General features: G+C 38.1%; 1 protein-coding gene across 1 annotated transcript in view; it reads right to left on the bottom strand.

Moving 5' to 3' along the window:
• Nucleotides 1–413: 413 nt before the first annotated feature.
• KIF14 (kinesin family member 14) overlaps nt 414–17,341 on the bottom strand; it is a 39,492-nt gene continuing 22,564 nt past the window's right edge. The window contains exons 21-30 of the mRNA XM_026087882.1: nt 17,116–17,251; nt 16,023–16,123; nt 12,711–12,805; nt 11,667–11,888; nt 11,323–11,507; nt 8,263–8,418; nt 7,412–7,534; nt 4,637–4,711; nt 3,835–3,973; nt 414–3,694 (exon numbers count right to left, since the gene is read on the bottom strand). Coding sequence (XP_025943667.1) covers nt 3,303–3,694; nt 3,835–3,973; nt 4,637–4,711; nt 7,412–7,534; nt 8,263–8,418; nt 11,323–11,507; nt 11,667–11,888; nt 12,711–12,805; nt 16,023–16,123; nt 17,116–17,251 — 1,624 coding nt within the window. The 3' untranslated portion in view covers nt 414–3,302. The remainder of the gene's footprint in view (nt 3,695–3,834; nt 3,974–4,636; nt 4,712–7,411; nt 7,535–8,262; nt 8,419–11,322; nt 11,508–11,666; nt 11,889–12,710; nt 12,806–16,022; nt 16,124–17,115; nt 17,252–17,341) is intronic.

Raw genomic sequence — 17,341 nt, 5'->3', positions numbered from 1 at the left:
TCTCTCTGATGATGTATGGTCACCATACATATCATAAGAGTGCAGTACTTCAGTGATGTATAACTGTAACAAGGGCACCAACCAGAAGAAAACACTAGCAGAAGTACATTTTGTTAACTTACTAGAATAAAAAGTGAATATACTATTAACTTCATGAATACTAGAAGCGAAGAAAAGCCGCCCCCCTCCAGGCCAAGAAGAAAGTAACTGGCCACAGTGTCAGTCACCCTGCAAGAGCCAAGCTTGATAGGGTTAAGGCTGCCCATCAGACTTCTGATCACTTTATTAAAACTCTAGGCAGAAGCGCATTTGTTTGCATGCTCTTTTTTTCTTGATTTTTTTTTTTTTTTAAAAGAAACGTTTAAAACAAACTTGTCTTTAAGTTTTACAAAAGAAAGAAGCGGACAAAAATATTCTGATAATGACACACAGAGCTATAAAAAAAMCCAAGATATTTTCTGAGCAATGCTTCTTATTAAATACCGGAACACAAGCAAACATGATTAATCATCTGGGCAGGTGGAGTATCAGTGAGTATCACACTTGAACGTAATTTGATATTAAGTTAAGATCATTATATTTATTGGTAGAAATTGGAAAAGATGAAGTATTGTAACATTAAGAGGCTGTAGATTAGGTCATGACTACTCAATCTCTGCTGTTAATTGTCTTCATAGACAAAAACAACTTGGGTAAAGTAGTTATTTTTTGTTTCACTTGTGAGCTACAGAAAACACCTTTCTTATAAATATTTCAGATTTTTGCAACATTGCAATGTTCTCAGTAAGTGCACCATAGGAAGGTCTCAAAAGCAGTAGCATACAAAAGAAAACTGACAAAAAATTTACTCTTATAAAAATTGGTAATCAGTTACATAATCCAGTTTCACTCTTCACAACAGCTCACACACATATACATGATTCAGAAGAACCAGTTATGTTTAAGTTTCAACCAAATATAAAATAGTACATTTACAGAAGTACAAGTATACCAAGTTTCTCTTCATGTTTACAGCTATAAAAACCTGAACTGAATATGCTTTGTTAACCTTTAAATAGACTTGCAAAAGCCTTTACAGTAGAAAAAAGTGATTAGGCAACATCACACCTTGTGTGAGAAAGGCATTAACTAAACAAAAATTCTGACAATATTTTGTTAAGCATTTTTGATAGCAGAACTGCACTGCAAGACATTTTTCAACAAAATATTAAGCTATACTGGTCTTAAGAAAAGTGTATGTTGGTTACTAGTTCAGCATAATTACTTTTGCCTGTATCCCCCAAAGAGGAAAAGCAAAAAAAAAAAAGCCACACTGAGTGACAGCATTAATTACAAGTCCACTGTGAAAGTACACAAAGAAGAAAAGGGTGATTGTCTCTCTTCACTGTAATCTATTCATGGAAAACAGTTTTAAGAGCCTGAGCCTGAAGTGTTCTTGAAGAGCAAACTACTCAAGATGCTGTGTATTTTCCCTCAGAAGGGGAGATGAGGGCTGTGAGTACCTGGCTTGGAAGCTTTGCTATGAGCAAAATACTTAAGATGCAGCTCCAGATTTTCTCAGTACGACTGTGTGCAAAATGGGCTAGGTTCAGGCCTCCCAGATCCCAGTAAGAAAGAATAAAACTTCAAATTCATTTTCATCCTTGTTGTTAATTTTCACTGTCTTTAGCCAACAGACTAAAGGTAAGAGGTTAAACAATGACTGCAGTAAAAAGCAAGAGGAAGTAGCTGATTGGCAGGTTGATTCTCTCAGCCTAGAGCTGGTCCGTAGCTCTGTTTCTAATACTGTCATCACTACAAAGGCAGGAATGATATGAAACAGTCCATGAAAGGGGCAAAGATGAAATCTGCTTCTTATGCTTCCAACAAGCACAGCCCAGTGCAAGTCACAGAGGAGCAGGAAGTAATATCAAATAAAATACAGCAATGTTCTTACAGACAGTTCAAACAGTAGCACAGATAAGCCCAGACCACAGCCCAGCAAGTACTTCTAGAGGAACTGTACCTCAGAAGGAGGGAAGCTAATCAAGCAGGTGATGTGGAAGTGGCAGAGTACCATGCTCTCTCAAATTTTAACGCCAGCATCAGTGATAGAGAATGAATCTTGTCTGCATTTATCACTGGGAGGTTTGTTATAATCTCAGTAGAGCAAGTCAAAGTCATCTAGATTTTCTGAACATGTCTCAAAGAGGTTTAAAGATGTGTGTAGATGTAGGCATGGTACTTTCTATCTTTGCCTCATTTTTCACTTTCAAAATGTGAAAGGTTAACCCCATCCGGCCCTATATCTGCAATATGTACCTTCTGGTTTTACTCGTAGATTCTGTATCAGTGCAATTCTCTACAACCTCATGGCATGACCTGCATATTATTCAGGAGGAGCCACGCTTCCAATAGCTGCAAATAGTACTGAAAATGATTTGAGCAATGACTTTCAACAACATCAGGCAACATGAACTACTTAGGATGGAGTTGAGTACTATCATTGCCACTTTCTTAAACTCAGATTTTTCAAAGGATTACAAAACCATTAAAAAGCATTCTTCAAGCAATGTTATATAGTATTTTTAGTATCTCATAATTTTTCCCTACAGAAACAAATACAAGCTTTTCTCCCCAAAAGGTTGACATATCAAAAAATGAATGATTAAAAAAACACTTTAAATATGCAATAGTCCTACTAGATCATAATGCAGCAGGGGTGAAGCAACAATATTAAGAGAAAAATGCTGGTATTCATATAGCCTACCTTTTAAGTGTCTTGATAGGAAATCAGCCTTCTTCTCTAACTATATACAAACATAAATGTATGTTACAGTCATCCTTTAAAGGAATCTCCTTCCTTCCACTGCCTCCTTCCTTCCTTCCACTTCCCTTCCTCCTAACTTAAGCTCCTAAGTTAAAGGCCTAAAAAAAAAAAGTGTRAATATCCTACCAAGCGTTTGCTGAATTTCCTGGCTTTTCCCCCCAATAGCTTTTAATATCTCAGTTCACATCAGCTCCAATAGATAGATAGATAGATTTTTTTTACTTACTGCTTTAGATTATTTCTTACACACTACTCTGTAGTTGATATGAGATCTTTATTAAAACAAAAGTAAGACACTATATTCAAGTCTAACAGTGTCTTAAGGAATTTCATTTTTTCTATGTGAAATTCAGGGTATATATCCTCATACAATCAAGTCATCCACTTTCATACCATATAGTAGTAGCAATAAATTTTAGCTTTTTGCAATATGTTGCTTTCCCTTCTTATACAGAAAAGAGAGAGTTTCCCCAAATTTTGTGACATTAGTATTTTACACCCACTGTATCCCACTGGGTGAAAGCTCCCCTGGGAATGTAGGCGATGACTGCATTTTATACACGTGTTCTGGAACTTCCTTCTGTTTCCTCATGGATTCGACTTCACTTGTTTCAATCTGTTTTCTTTGAGTCCCAAGAGTTCCATTACAAAGAGTCTGAGATTTCAGTGACTGCTGTCCTTGTTCAAGTTCAAAATTCACAATAAGGGAATCAACCAGAGAGTCCAATTCATCAGAGTTCATAAAAGGCATAGGTATTTTCTGGATAGGATTGTTTGCAGAAGTAGAAGGCAAGACAAATAAACTGAAATAATTGTTAAAATATCCAGCTAACATACAAATCTTTTCTGCACAGCTCCTGAGATGGCTTGTATGTCGGTATGACCCTATGAAAAACAAAAGCAAGAAGAATCAAATGCAATATTTTGCAAAAAAAGAGACCAAACAGTCCTCCCTCCTTCTTGCCTTACTGGTCTCCTTTAGGCTACAGGTTACTGTCAAGACAGGCAATAATCCAGCTAAATACCTTGTAATGTAGAAGAAACAATCTGATAGACTTCAGCTAGGCACTGCTCCAATTCCAAATATTTTGCAGCAATGTTCATGTTTTTCTTTATTTCCTGATATACACATTCTTCCTCTGGTAACTGAGATCCTACTTCTTTCTGTGTTAATAAAGAGAAATTTGCTTGAGAAGACCCAAATAAATGATAGAAGTGTTCAATGCTTAATATACTATTACGAATTCAAGTCTCGCAAAACAGGCCAACACTGAAACGCAAAATGAAAGTGATGCTAACTCACAGAACATACGATAACTCTGAAGAAAGCGCAATTTTTGAAATCCTTAAAAAAAAAAGCGCAAGTGGAACCATAAAATCTAGAAAAGTTTTCACATTTACAAGATAGATTAAATTCTCTCTCCAGCTTTTGATTCAAAATGCCAATAACTGTAGCCATAAACTACTGCAGTAGCTACTTTATCACAATTACAGCAGCATTATTGAACCTGAGGCTTTCAAATTAAAAAAGTTGTCAGGCTGTTCATAATGAACACATTCAAATAAATAAATAAATAAATAAWTATTTATATATAAAAATACCAGAGACACTACAAGTAAAATTAAAATCAAGTAGTTTGGGGTTGAAGTAAGATGGCCAAAAAATTACAGTGTTCCAGTCACAAAAGTGCTAACTATCATAGGAAGTGCTATCATGCAATTACAAATATATAAAGGGTAGTTTTAGTTCCTCCTTTTTGTTAAATACATCTTTTAAAATTAAACCCCAGCCTTCAAACCACATATTTTGTGAAACATTTCCCTTACCTTTCTGCAATAAAATATGTTATTTTCAAGGAATCTGGCTAAAGCCACAGCATTGTCCTTTATTTGATTTTGAATCTGGAGGGGGGGGGAACAAAAACAAAAACACACTTTTAATTTTATTGTACACTTGATTCAAGATACAATAAGTATCCATCAATAATTTAGAAGCATAGCAATGAATACCAGCATAGTAACAAGGAAAACATTCAAAAGCAGAAGCAATGAAAAGTGTGAATTTCCGGTAACAGCATGCAATTTCTCAAATGAGGGGGAGAAAAAAAAGGAAAAAAAGAAAGAAAGAAAAAGGTTAGCTGGTAGAGAACATTTTTAACTATATATGGAAGGTTTTAAATATCTCTTATTACAGGAGGATCATATGAGCAAACCTAAGTATTTGCCAAAGAAAAATTCTCCAATAAGTTAAAAAATAAAAAATAAAAAAATAAAACCCCACAGTCACACTAGGCAGCAGGGGCAAGCTCAACACCCAAGAGTTTTCAGACTTCACATGAGCTTCCCCCAGCAGGACACACAAAGGACCCCGCAGCTGTGCAGCAATGGGCTGCAAGCCAACACACTGCTGCTCGGCGAGCAGGCTGCTCAACGCCTTTCCCTAGGGACATGGAGCGTTCAAGACTTGACTAAGCAGATAGGAATAAAGATTTTTACTGGTTCCACTGTTGCCTGTAGGATCAAGACTAACAGTAGTGAAAACCAGAGTAGGAAGAAGTTTTTGTTTTGCTTGAAACAACAAGCCTATCACTCCTGTCAATCAGATTTGAACCATTTATCCCAAGTCACTGTTACAGACTTATTTTTGAATGAAAACAAATTCTTCAAGAAATATGCATTATAAATACCCCAGCTCACTAAGGATACTTTCTTATTGACTGTAGTCCTGCAAATTCCTGAACGGGGAAGGAAGAAGGGGGGGAAGGAAGAAGGGGGGGAAGGAAGAAAAAAGACACCCCCCCACCCCTCCCCAAGGCAGAGGACAGGATTGCTCACACACAGGTGAAGCCGTTGGCCTCACATGCTATCTGTCCAAAACAGGTTTTTTCACAGAGGAAAAGAGGCAGAACAAGCCTCTTGCCTATCCTAACACTGGAAGGGAGCACGTACACTATGTGCCTAATATCTTGCTGAAAAACATTTCAACCTTTCCAAAATCCTGCCGCGGAAGCCAGCCAGCCTGCCTTTCTGTGGACAYGGCTTACCCACTGAGCGGCCCATTTCCAAGGGCTACTCCAACTTGCCTACTGGAATGTGCACACAACTCTACAAGTATACAGTCACAGAAATATTTTAAATGGGGTGCTTATCCTTATACTCTCCTTTGCATAACTCTAGTATTCCTTGCTGTCACCTAAACAAAAATGGTAAGAGCCCTAAATAACAGGCTGGGGCTTAAAATAGTTGTGCCACTTCTCAAAAAAAGCAAATGTCTGTCCCCCCTGTCAAAGAGTTAATTAAAAACATATTTTACTGAATTCAGCATGTAAGGATGGCTGTTCGGCCTGAAGTATTAAGATATACCAAACACATACTCATAAAAGTATGTTTATTTCACATAAGAGCTGATCCTCCACAGCTTGTCTTTTTTTTTAATTAAATACAGCTCTGATTTAAGTATTCTGAAAAAATAAGCTTGAAGTGTATTAAAATGCTTTTGTATGAAAGCATATGAACTATTTAATGTAGTAAAACATCACAACTGCTATCTAGGGAGAAAAACTTTAAGCATGAATCTTTTAAGAAGGGATATTCCTAATCATTCATAATAAAAATTACAAAAATAATTAGATTGAGGTCTTAACATAGACATAAAAGCTTTACATTGGTGCAATATCTTTTCTTATTACAGTAAGCTTGAAAGGTCACAGGACCAACTCATTAACAAATTATAAGTACATTTGCTGTAATTATCCTATAAAATGTTATAAAGAAGCTGTTTAAATTAAAACAGCACTGCTGCTTAGCAACCTGGAAAGTATTTGAAAGTCAGCCCTGATTCCAGTAAATGACACTAAAATGAGCAGGATATTTCTGCATTTGTGGTATCAGCTGCTTCAGTCAACCATTTTCGCCGTAAAGGCCCCAATTCAAGAAAGTGCTTCAGCATCTGTTAAGCATTAAGCACATGAGAAGACTAGTTCTTAAAAGATAAAACTGAACTACTTGGATACTTAGTTAGTATGCTGTTTGGGACCAACACTGTAAGAGCAGTGTGTGACAAAATAAAGTTTTTTAAACTTTCTAACCGTTTTCCTAACACCAAGTACAGTAATAGTAGAGGTGTCTGCAATTATCAATAAGAAATAACAAACCTTAGCTTTTAGGTTCATAAGCCATTGCTATATATTAAATATTAAAACTTTTTACAAAATAAATTTAACAGTAGTTAACAGAATAATAGGTCTATTTGAACCTTTCTGCTAATTTTCATATTCTCCCTCTCTTTCATGGTTACCCCATGTGACAAWGGAACTAGGGAAACACAGTGAGATTTTGTACAAAGTGCCGTCCAACACATAGAAAAAAAAAAAAATTCTGAATAAAATACATTCATGTGTTCAGCCTACAGGTAGTAAAAGACTCTGCAGTGTAAAAATCTCTGCAAGATTACAATCAGTGTAGTACCACCCATCTCAAATCTGTCTGGAAATGTTTATAGTAGGAATACAATTACTGACAGAATTGCTGGAAAATAAAAAGAATTGATGGAGTGGCTCCAAGACGATGCACTAATAGTTTTTAATCTCATTTTCATCTCACCTCATTTTGTGGATATTGTTTCACCAGTTCTTTCTGCACCACTCTTGCTTTTTCCTGTACTGTATCCATAAGAAGCTCCAGTCCCGAGCCTACTCCACTGTAAATGGCAAGTACAAAGTCTTTCTAAAAGAAAGGTTCAAAACAAAACAGTTAAAGTAATTGCTATGGCCTTGAACTAAAACAGATTTTATGTAATGAGCTAGAAACAAGATTCTGTGTTAAGCAAATTGGTCAGTGCTAGTCTRTTCAACCATGTGTGTGCTTTGGACCTTATAGGCTCAGCTCTGTAACTTCCTTTTTCTACCTTTCTTCAGATTTCTGAAAAAATCAATGCACTACAAATCTGAAAACAGTGGCAAGCCTTTGAAAGGTTGCCTTACTCACAGATAACTAAAATAAGTACTGAGCTTCATTTAAATAGTTATACTTGTACTATCTCAGTGTAAATACGGTTCTAAAAGCACAGTATTTCCTTCTCTTTATAGGCGCAAATTATACAGATTTAAAGTTTTTTTTTTTTTAATATAACATTTCAAGGGCATTAAACACACATCCAGTCTCTCCATAAAAACGAAGCATTAGACAAACACTGAAAATATTTAAGTCAATTGATTGAGAAATGTTATGAAGATCAAATTCTGTTACATGGAACTCACTATACTTTTGAGCACAGTAAATGTGTATGTCAACATTAAAGTTACTTTGTTTTTAAATTCTATATTCTAGGATATACAGGCACAAAGAATAAGGGAAATTCAAAAGATATTGAGAAAAAAAGTAAAGTCTTGCACTTAAATATTTTTCTGAAACTCATCTAGAAAGTCACTGTATGTGATAACATTTCTTTTCACCTGTAGGCTAGTTGCAGTAACGTTCTCTTCAGAAGAGCAAATATCAGCTCTTGTGAGTACTGCCAAGTGTCCTATATATTTCATTATTTGTCTTAGCGTTTGGTTTACTTTGTTCCATGCTTCCATTACCATTGAGGATATATCTGAAGAACATCCCTGAGAAATGAAGGCATATCATTCATTCAAGCTAGAAAGCATCTGTGGTCAAAAAGCACGCATTTTCTATTGCACAATAGTTTATCTTCAAGCATTTTCAGCTTTATATCTTCCCATTTGTAGTGACTCAACCACCACAACTAAAAGGAAAGCCAATGCCTTGCAACCACAAAGAAGAATGCTATCGTTATACTACAGAATATTAAAAAAGAAATTCTGTGCACAAGACTGTAGCATTAACAAGAATAATATTTACTGGCCATTGGTTTTTATAAGTTTATAAACAGTAGCACTCTAAAGATAATCTAAAATAGCATTAACTCTTACCACTGCATATTTTGTTTTCCCCTTTTATCTTTTTTAAAGGGGGGGGGGCAGGAAGCACTATATATGACTGATATTCTTATCTGACATTTTAGAAAAGCAAAGTTATGACAAAAACCAAGTTAGACACTTTTGAGGATTCCTGGGACACTCAAAGGAAGAAGCAGAGACAACCCAGCTAATAGTAGTTGTGATAGGTCTAAAAACCATACACAAAGGAGACCCCTCCCCTTCCAAAAAATAAGCAAACACAAAAAAATCCCCACACACAGCACAGCCCACAAAAACACACAAGAGATGCATCAAAGTGATTTTATGTCAAGCTTAGGAGGCAGGACTTACCAGCTCAGGATTGATACCATACTGACAAACTTATACTATTTTCAGGGCCTGGGCACACACAAGTCTGCGCTGCTCTCAACTAGCATATGAAAGTACCAGTTTAGCTAGTACAAAAATACCCTTCATTATTCATCTCACTTAGGTCAGTCCATTTGTGACTGCGTGTGCCGTTTGACTGGTTTTAGTAAGTTTGTGGTCAATATCATATCAATGGCATAGAATCTCTCCACGCAATTCTCTTGTCTTTTTCTAGAATATTGGATGAGCAAGGAGCTCCTGGTAAAACTCAACCAGAAGAAGGAAGTATACAGAAAGTGGAAAGGGGGACAGGCCACTTGGGAGGAATATAGGAACATTGTCAGAGTATGCAGGGATGCGCTGAGGAAGGCTAAGGTTCATTTGGAATTAAATCTGGTGAGAGATGTCAAGGACAACGAGAAGGGCTTCTTCAAATACATCAGTAGCAAGAGGAAGACTAGAGGAAATGTGGGCCCACTACTGAATGGGGTGGGTGACGAAGGAYGCAGAGAAGGCAGAGTTACTGAATGCCTTCTTTGCTTCAGTCTTTACTGCTAAGACCAGCTCTCAGGAATCCCACACCCTGGAGACAAGAGAGAAAGTCCAGAGAAAGGAAGATTTTCCCTTGGTTGAGGAGGACTGGGTTAAAAATCATTTAGGCAAACTTGACACCCACAAATCCATGGGCCCTGATGGGATGCACCCACGAGTGCTGAGGGAACTGGCGGATGTTATTGCTAAGCCACTCTCCATCATCTTTGAAAGGTCATGGAGAACAGGAGAGGTGCCTGAGGACTGGAAGAAAGCCAATGTCACCCCAGTCTTCAAAAAGGGCAAGGAGGACCCAGGGAACTACAGGCCAGTCAGCCTCACCTGCATCCCTGGAAAGGTGATGGAGCAGCTCATCCTGGAGGCCATCTCCAAGCATGTGGAGGACAAGAAGGTGATCAGGAGTAGTCAGCATGGCTTCACCAAGGGGAAATCATGCCTAACCAATCTGATAGCCTTCTATGATGGAATGACTGGCTGGGTAGATGAGGGGAGAGCAGTGGATGTTGTCTACCTAGACTTCAGCAAGGCTTTTGACACTGTCTCCCATAGCATCCTCATAGACAAGCTCAGGAAGTGTGGGTTAGATGAGTGGACAGTGAGGTGGATTGAGAACTGGCTGAATGGCAGAGCTCAGAGGGATGTGATCAGCGGCGCAGAGTCTAGTTGGAGGCCTGTAGCTAGCGGTGTCCCCCAGGGGTCAGTCCTGGGTCCAGTCTTCTTCAACTTCTTCATCAGTGACCTGGATGAAGGGTCAGAGTGCACCCTCAGCAAGTTTGCTGCCGATACAGAACTGGGAGGAGTGGCTGATACACCAGAGGGCTGTGCCGCCATTCAGAGAGACCTGGACAGGCTGGAGAGGTGGGYGGAGAGGAACCTCATGAAGTTCAAAGGCAAATGCAGAGTCCTGCACCTAGGGAGGAATAACCCCATGCACCAGTACAGGTTGGGGGTTGACCCGCTGGAAAGCAGCTCTGCTGAAAAGGACCTGGGAGTGCTGGTGGACACCAAGTTAACCATGAGTCAGCAATGTGCCCTTGTGGCCAAGAAGGCCAATGGTATCCTGGGGTGCATCAGGAAGAGTGTTGCCAGCAGGTCGAGGGAGGTGATTCTCCCCCTCTCCTCAGTCCTGGTGAGGCCACATCTGGAGTACTGTGTCCAGTTCTGGGCTCCCCAGTACAAGAGGGATGTGGCACTACTGGAGCAAGTCCAGTGAAGGGCTACAAAGATGATTAGGGGATTGGAGCATCTCTCTTATGAGGAAAGGCTGAGAGAGCTGGGCCTGTTTAGCCTGGAGAAGAGAAGGCTGAGGGGGGATCTTGTCAGTGCATACAAATATCTCAAGGGAGGGTGTCAAGAGGATGGAGCCAGACTCTTTTCAGTGGTGCCCAGTGACAGGACGTGAGGCAACGGGCACAAACTGAAACACAGACAGTTCCATCTGAACATGGGAAAAAACTTCTTCACTGTGAGGGTGACAGAGCACTGGAACAGGTTGCCCAGAGAGGTTGTGGAGTCTCCTTCTCTGGAGATATTCAAAACGCGCCTGGATGCAATCCTGTGCAACTTGCTCTAGGTGACCCTGCTTGAGCAGGCGGGTTGGACTAGATGATCTTCAGAGGTCCCTTCCAACCTCAGCGATTCTGTGATTCTGTGATATATACACTTTACCTGCAACAGTAACTGTATATAACCTCCCAAGTTCTTTACTTCCTGTTTTAATTCCTCCTCAGTTTTTATAGATGTGGAGCACTTTTGGACACTGTTAAGCCAAAGCTTGGTTAGAACCACAAGCTGGTCAAAAGCGGAGATAATTCTGATGCCATAGGACTGAGCAGCACGATCAAGAAGAAAAACTAAAAACAAAAAACAACAAAAACCGAGATTTATTACAAGCTCTGCTCTGCAAATGAAAGTAGCAAGATTTATTCTTTCTATAGGCAAATATATGAATGTTTTCAGATCTGAAAGAGAAAAAAGTAATATTTAATTTAATATTTATCAAAAAGACTTACTGTTCTCTTGACATTCTTCATCTTGCTGTTCATAGGCTTTTGAAATGGCAGATACTCCAGTGAAAATGGTAAACAAATTAGTTAGGAGATTATCTGCTATGCTCTTTCCTCCTTCATGATTCTGTTCCAGCAAATCTAAAGCTGAACTTACAGATTCTTTGCAAATTCCAGGAATAAACAATTCAGAAGAGCTTGGGCATATGTTGGATTTGTTTGGTGAGCCTGTATTGACATAAAGGCAAAACCTATCAAGAGTTTCTTGGCTGTAGGAGCAAGCAGAGAGACAATCTTTGTAATGACTATTTTATACTGCTTCTTCTACAAATGTTTAACTACTAAAGATAAAAATAGTTGGAAAAAATAGAAATATGTACACAAGAAAGCTTGCATAGTTTCTGTATTCCGTTAGTACAAATTCCAGAGTGAAAGTTTTTAGCATGAATCCATCTTACCAACTACAGAACCTATGAAGAGATAAAAGAAAAAAAAACACACACACGAACATGCACCAGCCAATTTAAAATAGCTTACTGTATAAAATATTTGGGAGAGTGAAGCATCTAATACCTGGGAGGGTTTAAAAAGGGAAGGGAGGGAGGGAGAGAGAGAATGAATATCTAGGGGAATCTCAGCAGTTGAATGAGTAGCAACAACTCAAGCAAAGTCTCCAAATGTTTGTGTTGGGATTCAGTGTCTGACGGAGCAACTAGTCAGGTGAACTATCAGCATTCTTCATTTAACCTGCATAGTTAAGCAGAGTAATGTTTTAGGCAAATTGCTCAACATGAAGGTCTACGCACAGGTCAGGAAATGTTTACCCTAAGAAAGCGTTTCACAAAGACAAAAAGATGCGCTATTAACATTATTACTTGCATTCTAAAGTTGATGATATTACAAACAAAACATTTTCCACTTTGTTTACAAACCTACCATTTGGGGTTTTGTTTTTTTTTAAATAATTAGAAGTGCATATGTTCTATCAGTATGTAGGAGTTTCAAGTTTCTCAGTATGACATGAAAAGTAATCTGCTGTATAGCAAGTACCTGCTATATAAGAAGTTTGAATATTCTGGACTGGGTATAATTTTACATCAGACAAACATCCAGAAATTCTCCTGTTCTTCATGAAACTTCTGCTTCTAAGAAAGGATGAAGACATGGAAAATTTATTTTAAAAGATTATCACTCCCTCTGCCCCACCTCCCTCCACCAAAGGTTCAATGAAAATTAACAGACATCAGACAAACCAAAAGCCCACCTACTCACTGAAACTGGTAAACACAGAACCTAAATTAGAGTGAAAGCAAGCCAACACAGGATGGATCCTGCTTAATTTCCTCAGGTTCTTGCTTGTTGATGCTGGACCTGAAATTATTCATTTTGGGCAAGGCAGCAACAGCAGTAAACAGCAAGGCTTGGACAAATTTGCTCCTAAGGGTTTCCTTTTCTTCTGTCCTTGCTATGCCTCTGATGAGTTAAGAACAAGTGGACTCTGACTTTATGTGCAACTTCAGCCAAGAAATTGTGATCAGAGAACAGGATTTTCAGGAAATGTAAGTTACCATTTTTCCAGAAGAGTCACTGGAGCAGTGGCATACAGCATGCCCTGCCTTCAGTTTGAGTATGCTGGAAGTCCCTTAAAGCAGGACCACCAGTTTACATTCCCCTTTCTAGGCTACTGTTTTATTACTGGGTAATTCTCCAGAACCTGAGAAAAAACAAGTGTTTCTTTCCTAACTACTCAGACCACGGAATGCAGACTTGTTGGCTCTTTTGAATCTTGTTTGCTGGACAGGATAAATTGCTTTTACAAAGCCAGATGAGCTTTTCATTTGTTTGTTTTGATAAAAGACAAGTTCCATGAAGCTTGCTGTTGCTGGTTGGACAATCTTATGCAGGTTCTTGGGGCTGGTGCTGGGGATTTACTTGCCTGCACTCAAGACCAGCTCTCTTGACAGGAGGGAACTGTTTGAGGAGCCTCAGCTAGCCCTTAATATGTTAAAAAGCTGGAAGGAGGCTCATGAGGGGCTCCCCCATGCCTCCAGGGAGCTGCACTGAAGCTCAGTCTCATGCCCTTGGCCCTGCCCAATTTACCTTGCAGCTGTGGTGCAGCCATGCCTGTGCCTGGCCATGGCCCCTGTTGATCCGGACCCTGACCGGCAGCCTTGACTTCCCAGCGTGGCCTGGGACCTGGCCACCACAGCCTCGCCTGTCAAATTCCAGCCTGCAGGCTGAGCCCGGCCACCAGCCCCGGAGCGGCCCTGCTTGCCTCGCTCAGCCCTGGGGCTTGGCTGGCTCCAGGGAGAGCAGCGCCCGGCTCCCGCTGGCCTCCCCTTTGCCAGCGCCTGCCTTGCTGCGCCCTGCACTACATGCATCAGAAGCGGCAAACCCTGGAGTAGCACATGAAATTCATTCTCTTTTCCCTAGTACGTGTGAGCCGCCTCAGCTAACCGCTGTCAATGCAGCGCAGAACACCGATACCCGGCGTTCCGGTACCTTTTCTTTTTCTGTTCTATTTCTACTGTTGCATTTTTAAAATAGGCAAAACAAAACCAAATACACTTCTGAGATTCAACAGTGCACAACTATAGCAGTCTTGCACTGTCCAGAAGGCAGCTTCAGACAAGGAAGAGTGTTCCAACATTATTCTAGCATTAAAAGAGTATTTAAACTAAAAATAAAGTTGTTGTTCACCCATCATATTATTTTCAGATAACTTCTATTTACTTTGAACTGTCAGGAATGCTTTCCAAAACTTAGTCAGCTAAACTGGCCTGCTTTACTGCAGAATCACAGTAATCATTGGACTGCTACCCACTAGTAAAGCTATAATTAAGCATCTGTCAGCATTTACATTACAAGCTACAGTTTGCAGGAGTTTGCAATTCAGTCATAAAACTTGTGACAAGGCTAAAACTTATAAGGTCCCAGGCCAGCTGCAATTTACTCTTTTTTAAAAACARTGCTTTCAAATTATGGAAACATGAAGAAAACCTTAAAAAACACACACCTTACTCTGCACTGATGATTCCTAAATACATGGTTTAGAAAACCTTACACACATTTTGACCAAATATACCTTTGGGTTTGGGGATTTTTTGCTACTATTTCTTCCCTACAAGAAGGGATAAGAAGATAAGAATGAATGAACAGAAGCACTACTAGCAACTAAAATACAGAGGAATAAACACAGCTGTTTTATTTCCACAAAATTTAATCTCTAATAAAACATACTGTTAATTTTTATTTTATTATTAATATATCCATTGGAGAGCCTATAAGAAGCTATTCTTGCACATAGGTCAGTGTAATAGATTACCTAAAAAAATGCCCATTTTAGTTTTTCCATCATATAGGAATGTTGTCCAATTCTTAGATTGCTTAAAATAATCCCCATCCAAAGAAAAAAAAAAAGTGTGTAGAGAAAAGTTTGCTCTTTTCTTCCATTTTAAACTCAAAGTTTTAATCTGTTTTTTTTCCTGGAAAATGTATACAGATTACTAGTATCCTTAAGACATAACAGAAACTGATTAGTTTGGAGAAAAGATAAAAAGTTAAATAGTAAATTTTTGATAGAAAAGGTGTTAGATAAAGAAAACACATGTTAAAGAATTTTAAGAGTTTAGTAAGCTTTCAAATACATATTATTCCTCCACTTTTAACCTTACATGCAATGGAGTAAGGTTAAAGTCCATGAGTAAGCATTGCTGAACATCTAGACTGGCTTACCCAGTTGCCACAGTACCCTCTGCATTTAAAACCAAAAGCATCTGTGCAGCCACACATTGCACTGATCTGGCTGGAAATGTTTTTCTGTCAAGCTATGTTTTCACTTGAATTATTTCCCCCACTACTTCACCAGGTGACTGTGCAGGCACTCAGCAGCTGGCACAAGACATGGGTAATTACCCCATAATTGTTAATCACCTCCAACCAATTGCCAATTGGTTATGCATAAAGCCCTGTGGAACTGACCAGCCATACATTGCATATATGCCATGCCTGACCTCAGAAACACTGCTGTTTAATCTGCCAAACTGGTTTTGTTAGTGGGCATGCAATTTTTATTAGCAATATTGCACTGGCAACACGTTGCATAGCAAAAAAACCACATTTCGTGATTGAAGCCAGTAAACCAAAGCAAGACAACCCATTTAGTCTAACTCCCCCTCATCACAAATATTCACATAACTTTTCATTTAAGTTCCACATTATAAGAAGGTAAAAGAAGAATCAATAAATGTAAAGTTATGTTAATGGCTCTGAAGCATATTTATTTAGATAATTACACAAGTTAGTAACTTTTACTTTGTTTTAAATATAGGTAAAGGAAGGAGCTACAAAAAAAAAAGTTACCTTCTTCTGGAAAAAGAGGAAACGGAAGCAGCTGAAAGGTCAGGTTCCCACTCATCAGTAGGGTCATAAAATACATCAGCAGCTTTGTTACCATCATTATTCTGGAAAACAAAAGAATGAGGGATTAAACAGAGGACTAATGTTATAGTAAACAGATACAACATAGAGATGAAGAAAACAGATGTTCTAATAGTGGTAGCAGTACTGTTTTTGTTAGGATATGTCTAATTTAGAAGATAGCTGACTGCCAGCTAACTTGAGGTATGAGTGCAACAGTTTTAGCCATATTTTTTCATGTGGAGTAGAATACAATCTCCATTATTGCCAAGATCCAAACAGTTCTTAGTAATTAATCAAAATACATCAAAATATACTTCTGCCACTTGGTATAGTTACATATTACAAAGTAATATCATAAGGGAATGTTTCCTCAGTTTTTTCCCCTTTTTTCCTTTGATACCTTTTTTTCTATTTTGGACAAATCATGGGAAGTTTATTTCAAATACATAAACAAATAAATATGAAGTTATTTTTTCAAACAGTAAAGTATAATTCTTTAACTAGATGTAATTATTTAAGAGAGGAAAAAAGTCAGTTCCAAAGCATAAAATGCCTTCATATTTTTCCCTACCATGAAAATATTTTTAGAGCTCCAACAATTGGGATTTCTTCCTTTGCAAACTTCAAGTATGTTATTTACTCCAGAAAATGATTTACCTTCAGAAATAGTAAACATCTCAATACTTGTCTATATATTTGAATCATTTTTCTACTAATTTTTCAACACTGTTCCAGGCTACGCATAACACAGATATTGGGAAGACAAGAACTTATATAATCAGGAGAATCACATACTGAAGCACAGAACAAATTCAAACTCATCTCTTATCATATGTATATATTTTGTATGTATGTATATATGTGTATATATATCATACTTTTTTTTGTTCTTTTTAATTAAAAAAAATCCAGTGTCTTTTTGTTAAAGATCAGATAAGAAAGCCTCCTGATTTTCCTCCTGTATGATTATCAAAATACTATCTTTGACAAAGTATTTATGATTATTAGTGTTTTTTCTTTGGTTCTTACAGACCTCATAAAGTTCTTTCAATGCTGCTAGTTTGCATTCAAATTTCTCCATGCTCCAGAAAGTTGCAATTCCCAGTTTGATATTACGAACCTGTACCTGAACAGTTGCTGTTCCTGTTTTATCATCGATTTTGTCATGCCTAAGAATTTGAGAAAAAATTTTTTAAATAATAATTTTTTAAAAATGAAGACAAAGAAACAACTATACTTCTAAAGTAAATAAAGTATTT

This window comes from Apteryx rowi, unplaced genomic scaffold, assembly GCF_003343035.1.
Source record: "Apteryx rowi isolate R43461 unplaced genomic scaffold, aptRow1 scaffold_74, whole genome shotgun sequence".
NCBI lineage: Eukaryota > Metazoa > Chordata > Aves > Apterygiformes > Apterygidae > Apteryx > Apteryx rowi.
The sequence above is the reverse complement of the archived record's forward strand: the minus strand, read 5'-3'. Positions and strand labels throughout refer to the sequence as shown.